At 38.4% G+C, this 18889-nt stretch overlaps 2 protein-coding genes across 2 annotated transcripts in view; both read left to right on the plus strand.

Moving 5' to 3' along the window:
* The window catches only part of LOC107676117 (ras-related protein Rab-28-like), a 25384-nt gene extending 17285 nt beyond the window's left edge, over window positions 1-8099 (plus strand). Inside the window, exons 4-6 of the mRNA XM_016470638.1 lie at window positions 1109-1212; window positions 3581-3658; window positions 6826-8099. Coding sequence (XP_016326124.1) covers window positions 1109-1212; window positions 3581-3658; window positions 6826-6918 — 275 coding nt within the window. The 3' untranslated portion in view covers window positions 6919-8099. The remainder of the gene's footprint in view (window positions 1-1108; window positions 1213-3580; window positions 3659-6825) is intronic.
* A 3141-nt stretch (window positions 8100-11240) lies between these two features.
* The window catches only part of LOC107676118 (uncharacterized), a 9603-nt gene continuing 1954 nt past the window's right edge, over window positions 11241-18889 (plus strand). The window contains exons 1-8 of the mRNA XM_016470640.1: window positions 11241-11250; window positions 13014-13091; window positions 13383-13545; window positions 13767-13959; window positions 16898-16966; window positions 17815-17889; window positions 18030-18101; window positions 18191-18244. Coding sequence (XP_016326126.1) covers window positions 11241-11250; window positions 13014-13091; window positions 13383-13545; window positions 13767-13959; window positions 16898-16966; window positions 17815-17889; window positions 18030-18101; window positions 18191-18244 — 714 coding nt within the window. The remainder of the gene's footprint in view (window positions 11251-13013; window positions 13092-13382; window positions 13546-13766; window positions 13960-16897; window positions 16967-17814; window positions 17890-18029; window positions 18102-18190; window positions 18245-18889) is intronic.

Below are 18889 nucleotides of genomic sequence, written 5' to 3' on the forward strand. Positions count from 1 at the left end.
GCTGGCGGGACATAGAGGAGAAACAATAATGTACAGTATGTGGAAAATTAAACCTTAAACCGCATAAACACATTTCATTACACCAAATACACAAAATAATGTTCTTTTTAGCAGCATCATATGACCAGCGTGTGTGTGTGAGTCAGCGTGTGTGTGTGAGTGTGGGTGTGTGTGTGTGTGTGTGTGTGGTCAGTTGACTGATGGCACTGTAGACGTGAGCAGGATCTGAACTATCTGTGGGATTATGAGTGTTTAGTTACAGCTGCAGACAGACAGATCTTCCCTCATCTGTGTGTGTGTGTGTGTGTGTGTGTGTGTGTGTTTATGTAGAAAAGCATAAACTCTAGTTTCAGGCAGTGAGCTGGTTCTGGTTGTTTGGTTATTCAGAGTTGGTGATATATGACACACACACACACACACTTACACATGTGTGTGTCTGTAAGAGCAGTGTAAATGGAGCCGGGGGGAATCTCCTGTGTGACCCCTGTGCTCTGACCTATGCGTGACCCCGCAGTGACATCACACACACACACACAGGGTGTGTTACGGGTGTCAGAGTGCCATTGTTGAGCGCTCAGTAAATCACAGTCCTGCTGACAGCGATGCCAGATCACACATGACAGTGAGCGGCGTGATCACATGACACGGGTGTGTGTGTGTGTGTGTGTGTGTGTGTGTGTGTGTGTGTGTGTGTGTGTGTTAGCTTTATAGTCGCAGCTCAGACAGATTACAGTCACAGTTCACGCAGAAATCATCATTCTGTCATCATTCACTCCTGTTCAAACTCTAGATGACCGTCTTTGTTCTGTGGAAATCGAGATGTTTAGCAGAATGTTGTTTTCCACACAGTGCCACGTTCACATGAACACCAATACATTCATAACTTATAAAAATCAGCTTATTGAAATAACCCGTCGTCCTGATTTACATGCAAACGTAATGATTGGGTTTTGCTGTGGTGTGTCGGCCAGAGATAAAACATGTTTTATCAGTCAGTGTTTCTATCAAATAATCAAGTTCAGTGATTCCAGTCAAACTGACAGAATTCAGTGTTTCTTTAATCAGAACCGCTCAGCTTGTGTGTGTGTGTGTGTGTGTGTGTGTGCAGTTGATCTGGAGCACATGCGGACAGTAAAGATGGAGAAGCATCAGCGATTCTGTCAGGAAAACGGACTCATCAGTCAGTTTGTGTCTGCAAAGACGGGAGACTCTGTGAGTAACACACATACATACATACATACATGCACACACACATAAATACATACACACACACACATAAATACACACACACACACACTCACTCACTCACTCACTCACTCACTCACTCACTCACTCACACACTAATACATATACACACTCACTCACACACACACACACACTAATACATATACACACTCACTCACTCACACACACACTAATACATATACACACTCACTCACTCACTCACTCACACACTCACACACACTAATACATATACACACACTCACTCACTCACACACTCACTCACTCACACACACAAATACATATACACACACACACACACACTCTCACACACACACACACATAGACGTCTATAAATTACCTCATATTGCAAACCCTTGTGACTTCTGCCTAATGACAACACATTTCACAAAATGCTTTATTTGGATTCACTAAAATCACGTAATCATAAAAGGAGTCAAACATTTTAGTCATATACCGTGGAGATCGAAATTAGAGAACAATCTATAAATACTTGATTTTTTCTGAAATATTGTTAATCTTCATCACTCAAAATCTGAAGGAATATCAGCTGTAGGTATACCACGGATCCAACATGTTTGACAAAATAACCAAGGCATTTCAATCAAACCTTTATGTTGTGTAAAACAATGATCAAAATGAAAGAACAACAACCACTGCAGCACGAAAGATGATTACAGCTAAGATTTTGGAGGGTTACAGCTGTCAGAAATGAGTAGAAGGTGTAGAGGCACATCAGCTCCTGCTGCAGAAAACATCCCCCGAACCATGACACCACCTCCTCCTCCAGCTTTCACTGACTTCTTTACGCACGCGGGCTTCAGTCTTTCCCCAGTTTGACGCCGAACATAATGTTTCCCGTCAGACCCAAATAAATGAAACTTGCTCTCATCACTAAAGTGAACTTTGGAGCAGTTCTCCTCTCTCCACACAACAAGCTCCTCAGCAAAAGTGAGTCTAGTCTTTTGATTCTCTCTGCTTGATGAGAGGCTTGATCACTGCTGAGTGCGCTTTCAGTCCCACTTCTCTTAAACGTGCCGAGACAGATCCGTACCCTGTGTACTCTCAACGGGGAATCGGGTTCAGCACTGCAGCCGGAATTGCAACCGATTCCCCATTGAGAGTCTCTGCATTATCCTGTCCTCTTGTGCTTTTGTCTTACATGCACAACCTGCCTTTTTGGGGTTTGACTTGCTCAGTGAAAATTAGAGCAATGCTGCCAGTTAAATAGGGTTTGCCATACATTTAAGGAAATTAGCACCAGGTGCCAGATTAACACCAAGAACTTGGAGGGATCTGTAAGTGTTCTCTCATTTTGATCAGAGCTCTTTTTCAAAAATCTCATTTAAGTGTTTTATACTGTGCTTCAGGATACAATTAATTTATGAAATATGCTTAAAAAACTGCCATTATAAAACAGAGAGTTCCGGTGCTTGATTCTGATTGGCTGAGCCGCGTTCAAAGCTGTTGTAAATTACTCTACAAAGTAACATACACCTTTGTTTACGTTTGTGTGTTGCTCGGCAACCACTTTGTTGCAACCACAACTGTTTCTGAGGAGCTACATTGTTTGGTGGAAGAATACTGTTTTTATTAATATCATTACACTTTATTTGCTCTGTTTTATTTTGTGAAACCTTACTACGTATATGGAATAACCGTTTTATAAAAGCAATAAGCCCCGAGAAGCCGTGGTTTACAGTGAATTTATAACAGCTAAGGGGGTTTTAGGCACTCCGCTTCTTCTTAACAACACCTCTTAGCTGTTATAAATTCACTGTAAACCACGGCTTCACGGGGATTATTGCTTTATTTTACTCCTGCTAGGAGAACTTAAAATAGTACCAAGCAGTGACCTTGAAATTTAGGAAATTGTAGTTTGTTCTCTAATTTTGATCTCCACTGTATTTTCTTGCAAAAGATGCCTGTGCTGCTGTTGTGAAATTAATGGAAGCTTATTTCTGTCACAGAATAAAAAATAAAAGGTCATTTGAGATAAAAGGTGCTAAATTTTTATCTCATAATTCAGACTTTTTCTGGTAATGCTTTATTTTGATAGTTCACTTTAGACATTCTAACTGTAAAAACTCAGAATTGCAAGATATAAACTTCACCATGAACAAGATGGTGATATTGTATGATACTGTACGACTTAGAACTTATGTTTAGGGGTTGGGTTTTTAGGCCAGAAATGTATTTTATGCAATGTATAAGCTTCTGGTAAAGCAAAATCACATTCTTATCTTTAGGTTTAGACTTGGCTCATTCGTGTTTGTGGAGTTTCTTATGATTTTAGGGTGTTCTGGTGTCTATTCTGCGTGTATCTGTGTGTTTGCAGGCGTTTCTGTGTTTCCAGCGGCTGGCAGCTGAGATGTTGGGCATGAAGCTGAATAAGGCTGAGATGGAGCAGTCACAGGTGACGATGATCTGTGCTGATCTCAGTGTTTGCTCCTCAGCAGGGCACACGTTTCTCTTTACTCCACTTCTGTGGTAGTTTCTCTGACACAGTCATACTAACACTTCCATCATTTCACGAGTCAGATGCATGTGTGTGTTCATTGTGTCTGTTTGTGTTCAGATATTACACATCCACATGTTCTGTCTTATCCAGCTAAGTTGTATTATATTAGTTTTCATCTGTAAATCATCGTTACTGTCTTTCTATCTTTATTTTCTTCCTTTATCTAATGCATGGAACCTTATTTTTCTGTTCTGTTTCTCTCCATTTCTCTGTTTCCATTGTGTGTGTGTGTGTGTGTGTGTGTGTGTGTGTGTAGCGTATTGTTGTGTCTGTGGTGTCTGTGTCTGTGTCTGTGTGAGTGTGTGTGCGTGTCTGTGTCTGTGCGTGTGTGTGTTGTGTGTGTGGTGTGCGTGTGTGTGTGCGTGTGTGTGTCTGTGGATGGAAACGAGAAAAACCTCTTTTTAACCTTTTTGAATTTTCAAAATATATTTTACATTGTTACAGCTTACATCCAGTGCACTGTATCTTGCATAAATAACTGTTTATTTATATTTGAACATTATATAATTAAAAAAAAAAAAGTTAAAATAGTTTATTTTTTATTTTTTATTATTATCTAACATATATTACACCCTTAGGTCTGAAGTGCATGCTGGGTAGAGTATGCCAAGTATGCTTTCACACACAAGGAATTTGTCTTGGTGACAGAAGCTTCCAGTGTACAGACAGGATAACAAAATAAAAATAAATATACAAAATCAATACACAATAAACAAAAAGACAATAGACAGTATATGTACATATATGCTATATACAAAATTATAGCATATTATGGCAAAATGATAGCATACTTGAATTTAAATTAAACAATAACAAAGCAGCTTTGTCTGTTTACAGTTTATTATCTTGTGTTTAGGTTGTTCATAGTTTATGGATTCATAATAATGTTTAATTACATATTTAGACCTTGTCAGACAGTAATCAATCATCATGTCACTGCTTTCTATCGAACTGCCACCTAGTGGTTACTGTATGTCACTGCACATCAACTGGATCTGCTGTAAGGTTATTTATAGTGTGAGTGAATAGAGATGACGTGAAAAGACATTAAAGGATTACAGCATAACTAATGCACTGCAGGATTACAGACAAACGGGGGTAGAGACAGAGCTGGAGGTAAACAGAGAGAGAGATCTCAGAGAGATCTAGATAAAAGGCCTCCAGGTGAAGAGAGAGAATCACAGCAACTGAGCAAGTGATTCAAATCCAGTAGACATTAAAGATTTAAAGGCTCCGGTGCACTGCATCCTGCATGGCACGCTCAGGTGAAGACACGCTCACAGGTAAGAGGATAAACTAACACAAATATAAAGGAGACAACTGTTTTGGTTGGAGTGGAAGGAAATCTGGAATTGATTTAAATGCCGGATTCTTTTTGTGTTTTTAATATGGAAATTTCGTATTTATGTCTTGATAAGGATTCTATTTTGCCATTTCAATTATTAATATAAATGATTTATTCATAAATGCATGCGTTTATGTAAAAGTATGTTTATATGTATATATATAATGTAATTTTATAAATGTCATATTGCAATTCATATAATTAATTATATCTATAAATAATTTATTATATTAATTGTAATATTACATTTTATGTAAATGACATAGTATTACATGTATTACATTATTATTTATTACATGAATTTCCTTTATTATGAATTCTGAATCAAAAATTGAATTGAAAATGTTATATTTCAGAATGTAATTTTATAAATGTAATATTGCATTTTATACAGTACATGATGTATATAAATTATTTAGAATTGACATTTATGTAATGAACGTAATTTATGTTATTAATTAATGTAATGATTACATCTATTACATTAAACATAAATCATTATATTGATTTCATTTATTATACATTTTTAATCAAAAGTTGAATTGAAAATGTTATTATATCAGAATGTTTTGATTTGTTTTTGTTTTTAGTTTGTACCCTTTTTCGAGGGCACAATCAGACAAGAGACCAACCAGAGCAAGATCTGCTCTGTCCAATAACAGTATGTGTGTGTGTGTGTGTGTGTGTGTGTGTGTGTGTGTGTGTGTGACTGACTGTGTGAGTGAGTGAGTGTGTGTCTGTGCGTGAGTGTGAGTGTGTGTGTCAGTGTGTGTCTGTGTCTGTGTCTGTGTCTGTGTCTGTGTCTGTGTCTGTGTCTGTGTCTGTGTCTGTGTGAGTGTGTGTGCGTGTCTGTGTCTGTGCGTGTGTGTGTGTGTTTGTGTGAGAGTGTGTGCGCGCGCGTGTGTGTGTGTGTGTGAGTGTGTGTGCGCGAGTGTGTGTGAGTGTGTGTGTGCGAGTGTGTGTGTGTCAGTGTGTGCGTTTTTGTGACATATGAGGACACAAATTTGTATAATGACATGGGTATGACAGGTATTACAAGGAGAAGGTGACTTATGAGGACATTACCCCATGTCCCCATTTTTCAAAACGCTTATAAATCATACAGAATGAGTTTTTTTGATAAAGTAAAAATGCACAAAGTTTCCTGTGAGGGGTAGGTTTAGGGGTAGGGTTGGTGTAGGGCAATAGAATATACGGTCTGTACAGTATAAAAACAATTACGCCTATGAGATGTCCCCACTTTTCACAAAAACAAACCTGTGTGTGTGTGTGTGTGTGTGTGCGTGTGTGTGTGTTCATCTTTTTTTGCTGTGTAGATTCATCAAAAACTTTGAATATGATATTGTTTTATGTAGATTTGAATCCAGTAGTTGACAGACAGTTTACAGTGTGTTTGTTGCTCTGTAGTGTGAGTGCAGTATCAGTCATGTGTGTGTCATGTGAACATAGATTATTGTTTGACAGTATTGTACGACCCAAAAAGTTTGGATTCACCTCTATGGTAATTTAAGTGATTAACTGCTGAAAACCGTACTGTCAGTATCTATGATCACTCCATCATTTCCAGACTTCTGTGTTATTTCAGAGTCTCCATCACAGTATAATAAAAGAGGTGTGCTGAAACTCTTGAATGTTTTCACATGTATTAGTATAGTGATGGTGAAGTGAGGGCTGACTGAAGGTTTCTTTCTCTGTTGTGTGTGTTGTGTTTCTGCAGCACGTGGTTAAAGCAGACATAGTGAACTACAGTCAGGAGTCGGTGGCTCAAGCCGTCAACCCTCCACGCAGCTCCATGTGTAACATACAGTGATCATCGTCTCTGTCTCGCTCGCGTCTGTGGTCTGAAAGTGTCCTGTTTGATGCAGACGGACTCTGAACTCTGCGTAACGGACACACGGATCCTGCTTTATACTGTCCTCCCTCTTTCTTTGATGTTTATTTGCCAATTAGACATTGTTACTAAAAAATCTTTAATGTGTGCAAGTACCAGAGCTTTACCTTGTAAATCTTTGCTTGTGTAAGTCGAGACAGATGGATGACGGATCATCATAGAGGATTGTTGTGTGTAAATGCCTCTGGAGTTCGTTCAGCTGAGAACAAGCCGAGATCTCACATCTGCGGGAGAATTCACTCGCACCGACGGAGAACTGACTTCCTCCAGAGCAGACTGTGTGTGAGTGTGTGTGAGTGTGTGTGAGTGTGTGTGAGTGTGTTTGTTGGTTTGTGCGAGCGTGAGTGTTTTCATTTCCACGGGATCCTCTACTTAGAGAAGTTTCATTATATGACCTCTGGATATTTCTGTTTAAATACTGGATGTATTTGTAAACTCAAGCCTGTCCAGGTGTTGTAGAGCGCTGTACTGTTTAGGAATAAATGTCACGACACACGTTGACTTGGATGTCTGTTTTTTTTCTCTTCGCTCTCCATCATCTTCATTGCTCTGGAAAAGTAAAATATGTCTTTTCCAAATCCCACGGTCAGAAGATGTATTAATGCGGAGGAGGATGTAGACATGTGGTCAGGAATATTGTCCAATATTAATATCATTCAAATGTCTGCCTGTAATTTACTGAAACGTGATGCCAGTGAGTAATTGCGCCTGAAATAGTCTCCTCTTGACAGCACTTACACACGAGCTGTTCAGAACGAGTCCAGCGCTCATCACTTCATCTGATGGGGAATTAATATACGCTCCAAACTTCAGTGTCCATGTGGTCAACGTTTCATTTGTTTCACACGATCAGTCGGTTAAGACGGGAAACATTTGACCTTCACTAAGAGAGAAAGAAACATGTTAACTGCACTGCAAAATAAATTATTATAGTAGCTATCATAGATGCATCTTTATAACGTTTTTGCACTGGATAAAGGTGCGTTCACACCTAAAACGGTAGCTATATTAGCGTCCACACCAATGCACAATAATGTTTACTATAAGTGTGCTGTAGTTTTATCATCTGCCGCTTTATATGCTGGAACTCTGTAAACTTTGTTGGATTCTGATTGGCTGTCAATGTTTTTATCGTTAATCAGCTGAAAAAAGAAACATTTTAAATTGTTTAAACCATATCGTTCCTCTGTGTTGTTATAGTTATGGTTTGCTATTATTTTAGAACGTTTTTAAAACTATATAGTTAAAACGCGCGCGCTTCTGTCGCTTTAAATGCTCTTGCGGTTTAAAGCAGGATGGATTCTGATTGGCTGTCACTCGCTGCGTCCGAAATCGCATACTTCCCTACTATATAGTAGGTGAAAAACAGTATGTGAGGCGAGTAGTACGTCCAAATTCATAGTATTCGAAAAACAGTAAGCGAAAAGTACCCGGATGACCTACTTTGTCTTCCGCCCGGATTCTGAAGTGCGCATTCGATGGACGCTTTACTATCCCATGAGGCCACGGGAGAGGATTTATGAACGGTGGTGAAGCAACGCAACTGAAGCTGGTAGGTCATGTGACCGTAACAACATGGCGGATACTACCCATATTCATACTATATAGAACGTACTTTTCTAAAATTCACATTCAAATGTAGTACCTACTTAGTACGCAATTTCAGATGCACCGAATGTTTTTATTGTTAGTCAGCTGGAAAAAAATAACTTTAAAATTAGAACGACTATTAACTTCACAATTAATCATCCTTGCTGTGAAAGGCAGTGTTGCCAAGTCCACGATTTTCCGTGATATTGTGATATTTAGCCCGTGGAATACGAATTTTACTTGAGGAACCTCGCCCAAAAAAAGTGTATTTTACTAGGCTAGTTTTGAGTAGCGATTGGGTGGGTTTGGCTGTGAAAACCTGGCAACCCTTCCCAAAACTAGCCCAATGTTTGGGTTCGTTCCCCTGGTAAAATTCGCGTTCCAATGGTAAATATAACGTTATTGGAGTCGCTTCAACCCACGGACATGAAAAACAACCCACTACCCAATAAGTGGGAAAACCGTGGACTTGGCAACCTTTATTTTTTGTGCTAATTTTGATTAGCGATTGGGCAGGTTTTGTTGTGAAAACCTGGCAACCGTGGTGAACGTGCTATTAATGTGATTCATCAACACTTAACATCTGTAATATATATTTAATCAATCTTTATACGTTGTAATCGTTTATTTTAATTTTCCCTTTGCTTATTTTTGGTTATTTCTCTGAATTTATGTACATGTAATTGTGACAATTACTGACAGGCATCGCGGTCGCTAATGAATAACGTCTCAGGTTACTTATGTAGCCATGGTTCCCTGAGTAGGGAACGAGACACTGCGTCCTCTAGGTTTCCCCATAGCGACCCCTAGAGGACGCAGTTCGAAGTTCCCATGAAAGGGAACGTCTCAGGTTACTTATGTAACCATGGTTCCCTGAGTAGGGAACGAGACACTGCGTCCTCTAGGTTTCCCCATAGCGACCCCTAGAGGACGCAGTTCGAAGTTCCCATGAAAGGGAAATGAAGATTTCACTGCAGAGCTGTCATTTGGCGCGGCCGCTGTTTGTACAGGTGTTTTAGTAAAGAAAACAGCGGCAAGACGCTTCCAGTTCAAACTCCCGACCTACTCAAAAAAGACACGAGGAAAGAATAATATATGGTGGAAAATAATGCGAGGAAAAGGGCTGAAGGTTTGACAGATGAGCGGCGGGTCGTCGGGGAGCTCGAGTCTGTTTCCCGTGCGCGGGCTTTGAGTGATGGCGTCACTAATCTGTCGAGTGTCCGTTAAAGCTGAAGAGAACATCTCAAACTAACATCTAACACACGCAAAGTGTGATTTAACACAGGTAAGAACCCCTTTACCAGCTTTATGTTATAAAACAGGGCGTTATTTAAAGGTTAGCATAACATCTAGTTAAAAATATGTTCAGAAATGTTAGCCAAAGGATGTTTTTTTCTAATATTACGAGACCTTAAAGGTATAGTTCACTCAGAAATTAAAATTCTGTCATTATATGTCCCTTTAAACATGTATAACTTTCTTTCTTAAGAAATGGATTAATTGTATGGACAAAAAAACGCTGAGAAGCTCTTCAAAATAAACGACCGAATGATCAGTTTGGGGTGAACTGTCCATTTAATGGTCTAATAAACATTCATCACATTAGCCATAGGTTGTTTAAATATTGGAAAACATCTCAGGCCAAACTACGATTTAACACAGGTTAAAAACGTTTTGTTGTCCTTGTTTTCTTAAAACATAAATAGCACTATTGAAAGGTTAGCATAACATTCTCTAAAGAGGGAATCCTAGTTTAAAGATAATAAAAAATGTTGTCCAAATGATGTTTTCTTCTAATATTGCAAGATAATTACACACAAAACTGGACCCCTTGGACAAAAAACACTGAGACGTCCATTTCCATCCAGTATCCATTTAACTATAAAATTAACATTCATAACATTAGCAATAGTTTTTCAGGAAAACATCGCAGCTCAAGCTATGATTTAACACAGGTTAAAAATATTTGGTTGTCTTTTTTTCTTAAAAAAAAAAACCAGCATGTTATTGAAAGGCATAACGTTCCCTGAATAAATAAATCTACTTTAAATATGTTTTAAAAAAACAATGTTTTCTTCTGTTGTGCGATAGTTATAGACCGACTGACTTCCATTGTGCATTCTTCAAAACATCATCTTTTGTGTCCCACAGAGAACAAGAAAGTCCTACGGGTTTGACATGAGCGCGAGTAAATGATGACAGAATGAGCATTTTCTCTTTAATTATCAAATTCGCATTAATAATATCAGCCGTAGTTTTAATTAATGCTCCATGTTGGGTGAAAAAAAAAACCGTCTCCACTTCGAACTATGATCTCACACAGGTAAGAAATATCCCAAACTGTGATTTAACACAAATACTGTCGGTACGAAACACGCCAAGCTGAAAGATCGGAGATCAGGTTTAGTCCGTGTAAAACCGTGCAGGAACTTTAACTGCAGGTTAGCGATGAGCCAGAGGCTCCTGAATGCACCGAAGCGGTAAAACCCTACAATTAGTCCGTAATGAGCTTCAATTACACTTTATTAGAGATGTTAAACTGGAGCGCCGTGAATGGAGCCGTTGAATGTGCGGGAGAATAAGTGATTATTGTGGATGAGGGACATCGGCTGCATCTCGTGTGTGTGTGTTTTACGAGTGTTTTCGGAGTGATGTCAGACGGTATGGTGATACTAACCGTGTGTTTGCCTCTTCCACGCTGACCTGTAACTCGAGCCGCGCGACCTTTATACAGTGGAGCGTTTTAGGGCTCTTCCCGTGAACCCTCGCCGCACAAAGCACAGAGGAGACGTTGTGGCCCCTGGACTCATCATTGCAGCTCAAGCCTGAAACAGGGAGCAAACGCCGGCGGGCCGAGGAAGCAGGAAGATTGTTAAAGCAGTGAAAATAAATGCCAAGTGCATTAAAGTGCATCTGGGTGGTCAGATTTGGGGTGAACTGGAAGACCGCTTAAGATGCTCGAAAAGTGCTGGGCTGTAAACCCGTATATCCTTAAAGCCATCTGCTGGTGCACACCTCTCTATGTGTGCTTATTTTACTCTGGACTCAAACTGTGTGAGAAGAGCCATCCCGTATCCCTCTGTTCCTCTCTTTGCATCTGCCAGAGCCACAAAACTGAAGGAAAGTGTGGCTTTCCCATCACTTCAGATGTGTGTCTATCAGCTTTCTGATTCTGTGGATTGCTGTAGTTAGAATAAAGGATATATATCTCAGCCTGACGTGCCTTGATCGACTGACAAGCTCTAAATTAAAGATTATTAGAGTATGTTTTACAAGTACCGTCTAAGTTTAATTCAATGCATTGCTTGCAATTACTTTGTGACATTTATTAGCAATTTCTTTTGTTTTTTCAATGTTTTTCATGAATAAGGCAACTGTTTAATGCACCTTTTATTTGTTAGAATAAAATAGCCCAGCACAGAAAAAATTGGTGTGGATTTACATACATTTCAGTAAAGTAAATTTCACAAATAATTGCAAAGAAATGGCAACACATTGACGTTAACGTGACATTTTAAAGTGGAAAGTCGTCACAGTTATTTCTATAGTGCTTTGTTCATACAATACAGATATTTTCAAAGCATCTTCACAGAAATAAACAGGAATATAACAATATTAATGTTGCAAAATCCTATTTATGATTCTATTATCTTGAACTGTTAATTTGTGAAATGAACACATTCACTTCTGCTTTGTAATGTTGACACATGCATTTTCTGTAAAGCTGCTTTGAAACAATGTGTATTGTGAAAAGCGCTATACAAATAAATTTGAATTGAATTGAAAAAAATCTATCAATTATGAAACAAATTCAGTTTCGGCTGTAAAGAAGCTCTATAGAAGACAACGGTGCCATTATTCAGCTCAATTCAGTGTTGAATTGAGTTCATCAAATTATGAAACAAGCTTAATTTAGCTGTAAAGCAGCTCTACAGAGCAGAAGACAGGGGTGCCATTATTCAGATCAAGTTTTGTTCTCATCTGATAATGTCAGTGTTGTCAAATCAATAATAATATGAAGTGTTTTTAAACCCCAGACATTATAAGACAGAAATAGTGATTTAATGTAAACTGCAATGCAACAACCTTTGCTTTATTTACAGCTTAGACAAATGATTTTTCTCAGCTCTGCGGCTTGATTCTGCTGTAAGTCAGAGATTTAAATAGACTTGCTGTGAATTGGAGTCGGAGACGAGCGCAGAGTGAAAGAAAGATGAAATGAGACTGTGATGAATCAAGCTGATTTATAATATTTCTGTATATAGCATTACTCCAGTATACGCTTACATTCGTCTGGCCTCCAGACATTCCTCAATAATGTGCTGCTATATTAAACCATATAGTGTGTGTGTGAGTGTGAGTGTGAGTGTGAGTGTGTGTGTGTGTGTGTGCGTGTGTGAGTGTGTTATAGTGTGTGTAGCCAGTGGAGGAGGCCATACAGTTTTCACTTCGACAGAAAGACAAAAATGGGCTTGAGGGCAGATTCATCAGTGATTTTAAAGGTGAGTTAATTTATTTGATTGAGCCAAATAAAAGGTATAGTTCACCCAAAAGTGAAGATTTTGTCATCATTTAGTCACCCTCAAGTTGTCTCAAACCTGTGTAAGTTTCTTTCTTCTGTTGGGCACAAAAGAAGATATTACTAACCATTTGATGGTTAGTAAATGATGACAGAATTTTCTTTTTCTTTTTTTGCGTGAACTATGCCTTTAAAGTGACTTGTGTAATAAAGCTGTCTCCGGTTGATTATGTGCTGTTGTCAGTGATGGTTTTACCTCTCTGTTGTTGTTTAGGGAGGGGTGTGTTCAGCTCTACGGAGTTTGATAAAGGAGATTTCCTGCTGGAATACAGAGGCGACCTCATAAGCAAAGAAGAATGTGAGCGGAGGCAAAGAATATATCATGATGCACTTAAAGTTTTCATGTTTGAGTTTCGCTACAATGGAAAACTCCTTTGGTATATACAAGTGTTTGATGTACATGTTTATTGACAATTCAATTACATGATTCAAAATGTGGCAGTGGACATGTCAGTGGTTAGAGTGCATATTTTGCTATAATTATCAGTCATGTGTTCTCAAAGCTTGGTGATGACTGTTAAATGATTGGTGATCACAAAGAATATGATATCTGCTGGTCCTAAGTTTTCAGTGCTGATATTGTCTATCATTTGTTTAGTGTCGATGCAGCCCGAGATGACGGTTCTCTTGGGCGACTTGTAAACGATGACAATATTAACCCAAACAGCAGAATGAAGACTATCCGTGTGGATGGAAAACCTCACTTATGCTTATTTGCCACAAGGAGCATCTGTCTTGGTGAAGAGATCACATATGATTATGGTGATTCTGAGTGGCCATGGCGATGCACGGTATTGAAACCTCTACACTGTCAATTCTGATTTATTAGATTATAGTAAAGTTTAAAAATATTAAACATCAGTTGTTACCCAAGTTAATGTTAGTGACTTCTTATATATTACATTACATGCATGTTCATTCCAGTATGTCAGGTTGTGTATGTTTACACCTTTAGTTACGAGGACCCTGTTTTATGAGGACCATCATAAGAACATGGTCTTGATGTCACATTGTGTGTATGTTTACACCTGTGTTACGAGGACCCTGTTTTATGAGGACCATCATAAGAACATGGTCTTGATGTCACATTGTGTGTATGTTTACACCTGTGTTACGAGGACCCTGTTTTATGAGGACCATCATAAGAACATGGTCTTGATGTCACATTGTGTGTATGTTTACACCTGTGTTACGAGGACCCTGTTTTATGAGGACCATCATAAGAACATGGTCTTGATGTCACATTGTGTGTATGTTTACACCTGTGTTACGAGGACCCTGTTTTATGAGGACCATCATAAGAACATGGTCTTGATGTCACATTGTGTGTATGTTTACACCTGTGTTACGAGGACCCTGTTTTATGAGGACCATCATAAGAACATGGTCTTGATGTCACATTGTGTGTATGTTTACACCTGTGTTACGAGGACCCTGTTTTATGAGGACCATCATAAGAACATGGTCTTGATGTCACATTGTGTGTATGTTTACACCTGTGTTACGAGGACCCTGTTTTATGAGGACCATCATAAGAACATGGTCTTGATGTCACATTGTGTGTATGTTTACACCTGTGTTACGAGGACCCTGTTTTATGAGGACCATCATAAGAACATGGTCTTGATGTCACATTGTGTGTATGTTTACACCTGTGTTACGAGGACCCTGTTTTATGAGGACCATCATAAGAACATGGTCTTGATGTCACATTGTGTGTATGTTTACACCTGTGTTACGAGGACCCTGTTTTATGAGGACCATCATAAGAACATGGTCTTGATGTCACATTGTGTGTATGTTTACACCTGTGTTACGAGGACCCTGTTTTATGAGGACCATCATAAGAACATGGTCTTGATGTCACATTGTGTGTATGTTTACACCTGTGTTACGAGGACCCTGTTTTATGAGGACCATCATAAGAACATGGTCTTGATGTCACATTGTGTGTATGTTTACACCTGTGTTACGAGGACCCTGTTTTATGAGGACCATCATAAGAACATGGTCTTGATGTCACATTGTGTGTATGTTTACACCTGTGTTACGAGGACCCTGTTTTATGAGGACCATCATAAGAACATGGTCTTGATGTCACATTGTGTGTATGTTTACACCTGTGTTACGAGGACCCTGTTTTATGAGGACCATCATAAGAACATGGTCTTGATGTCACATTGTGTGTATGTTTACACCTGTGTTACGAGGACCCTGTTTTATGAGGACCATCATAAGAACATGGTCTTGATGTCACATTGTGTGTATGTTTACACCTGTGTTACGAGGACCCTGTTTTATGAGGACCATCATAAGAACATGGTCTTGATGTCACATTGTGTGTATGTTTACACCTGTGTTACGAGGACCCTGTTTTATGAGGACCATCATAAGAACATGGTCTTGATGTCACATTGTGTGTATGTTTACACCTGTGTTACGAGGACCCTGTTTTATGAGGACCATCATAAGAACATGGTCTTGATGTCACATTGTGTGTATGTTTACACCTGTGTTACGAGGACCCTGTTTTATGAGGACCATCATAAGAACATGGTCTTGATGTCACATTGTGTGTATGTTTACACCTGTGTTACGAGGACCCTGTTTTATGAGGACCATCATAAGAACATGGTCTTGATGTCACATTGTGTGTATGTTTACACCTGTGTTACGAGGACCCTGTTTTATGAGGACCATCATAAGAACATGGTCTTGATGTCACATTGTGTGTATGTTTACACCTGTGTTACGAGGACCCTGTTTTATGAGGACCATCATAAGAACATGGTCTTGATGTCACATTGTGTGTATGTTTACACCTGTGTTACGAGGACCCTGTTTTATGAGGACCATCATAAGAACATGGTCTTGATGTCACATTGTGTGTATGTTTACACCTGTGTTACGAGGACCCTGTTTTATGAGGACCATCATAAGAACATGGTCTTGATGTCACATTGTGTGTATGTTTACACCTGTGTTACGAGGACCCTGTTTTATGAGGACCATCATAAGAACATGGTCTTGATGTCACATTGTGTGTATGTTTACACCTGTGTTACGAGGACCCTGTTTTATGAGGACCATCATAAGAACATGGTCTTGATGTCACATTGTGTGTATGTTTACACCTGTGTTACGAGGACCCTGTTTTATGAGGACCATCATAAGAACATGGTCTTGATGTCACATTGTGTGTATGTTTACACCTGTGTTACGAGGACCCTGTTTTATGAGGACCATCATAAGACCATGGTCTTGATGTCACATTGTGTGTATGTTTACACCTGTGTTACGAGGACCCTGTTTTATGAGGACCATCATAAGAACATGTTCCTGATGTTTGATTGAAGAATCTCAGTGTGTCGTTTGTTTGACAAAAGCCTGGTATTTGAAGACCCTAGTTATCACCATGACATTGGACTGTGTGGATGTGAAAGATTAGGCTTAATATGGATCATTCACATCTCATTGTGGCCATATATGATATTGAAAACTTATAATTGTTATCTTTAGATTAAGTATATTGTAATAGAAGTTGGTAAAAAGTCGGTCCTCTTGTTTGAAATTGACTTTCAGGCAGTATACTACAGTATTCTGCAATTTTATCATATTTGTGTCATATTATTTTATTTTTTTATTTTCTTATTTTTTACTTTTTTAGTTTAAATAACTTTCTCCAAGATTGCATATTATTTATTTTATTTATTCACATCTTATTTTCAGATGATAACTGAGAAGAATCAGTGTCTAAAGAACCTAAAGAACTCTGAACAAGGCACAGCAGCTATAAAGGTATCCAAGAAGTTCTTGTAATAATTGTGTTAGTCTTTAAAGAGTAGAACATTACATTGTCTCTTAGAAACAGATGTGAACATTGTTTGCTGCATTATTGTGGGTGTTAAAAGTGAGTCTTGGTTACATGCTGTATAATTAACGCAGACACGCAGATGTGTCTCAAATCACCACCGTTTTTCTCATACACAGAAATGCTTGAACTAAGGGTGCTGTCCACATTTGTCTAGTTACCAATGTCCCAGTAATAACAAGGATACAAATAGACCAGACTTTTTTCAAACTAACAACATACTGAGACTCAAGTCAAGAACATGTTCTTATGATGTCTTCATAAAACAGGGTCCTCATAACACAGGTGTAAACATACACACAATGTGACATCAAGACCATGTTCTTATGATGGTCCTCATAAAACAGGGTCCTCGTAACACAGGTGTAAACATACACACAATGTGACATCAAGACCATGGTCTTATGATGGTCCTCATAAAACAGGGTCCTCGTAACACAGGTGTAAACATACACACAATGTGACATCAAGACCATGGTCTTATGATGGTCCTCATAAAACAGGGTCCTCGTAACACAGGTGTAAACATACACACAATCTGACATACTGGAATGAACATGCATGTAATGTAATACATAAGAAGTCAGGAACATTATCTTGGGTAACACTTAAATATTGAAATACTGATTTGAAATGTTGTAATATTACTTGTAAATTACATTGATAAAATATAAGCAAGATAAAATAATTTAATATAGATGTTTTAAATCAGTATTTTATGCACACATTTATTGTCTCAATCAATGTTACAAATGTCTAATTTTATATTTTCTAGACTCTTAGTGTGGCTGAACCATCCACTCTTGAAGTCAACACTCTGTCCCAGTCAGAAGTCAGAGACGTAGAGAAGGTATTGTGTTTTATTTTATTTTTTTTTATTTTTTTTGTGGCATCATACCTGAATTTGTTCTGGCCTTATCTGCCTTCTTTTGCTTGGGTATCTCATTCATAACATAATAATTATTTAATTTTTTGATTTCATGTTTTCAGCTGACAGTTGTCAGTGATCAGTCAGTGTTAATGGACTCAAGTATCTGTGCAGCATCTGAAGGGCTGGAAAAGGTAATTCATTATAAATTTGAACAATCCCTGAATCCTTTGTCTGCAGTAGAATGTTCATTTATTTTTTATTTCCGTTTCTTTAATTTCAGGTGACTACGAAGAAGGACTGGTTACGATTGGATGATCAGGACTGTGTTGAGAAAGTACTAAAATGTGCATTGCATAATTTTAGAAAATGCTAGATCGATGTTGTAAGAAATCATCTCTACATGGTGTCCTCATAAATCAGTCGGACCCTATAAATCCCAATTATGTAATAGGCGGGAACATTATAGGAGGGGCGTGGCTGTCCTTGTGTACCACCAAAATATCGTATTGTCATATTATCCATTCTATTGTGTGTAAAGAAAATCCAAAGTGATATTTGTGTTCTGCAGAGTAAAACAAAATTTTTGATAGTTTTATCATCTCTGTAGGACATCGGGAAAGGGGTGTCCCCTTAAACCACCATCCAACTGGTTTGGCCATCAAAGTCCTGCTAAACCACAAAAACCAGTATGTGTGTGTGAGTGTGTGTGTGTGTGTGTGCGCTGTGAAGACTGATTCACTTGAGTGAATTGAATCATTCTGAGGGTTTGTTGAAATGAACTGGTTCAAAAGAGTCATTGCACAATCATATTCTCATACAGGATTTTATGTTTAATTTTTTAGTATAATTGCTATTTTTACTGTGTTTCTGATTAGGATGTATCAAGTGTATACATTTTTTTAAATTGTTAAAATCAAGTCAAGTCAAGTCACCTTTATTTATATAGCGCTTTTAACAATACAGATTGTGTCAAAGCAAC

This window comes from Sinocyclocheilus anshuiensis, unplaced genomic scaffold (genome assembly GCF_001515605.1).
Source record: "Sinocyclocheilus anshuiensis isolate Anshui unplaced genomic scaffold, SAMN03320099.WGS_v1.1 scaffold2410, whole genome shotgun sequence".
NCBI lineage: Eukaryota > Metazoa > Chordata > Actinopteri > Cypriniformes > Cyprinidae > Sinocyclocheilus > Sinocyclocheilus anshuiensis.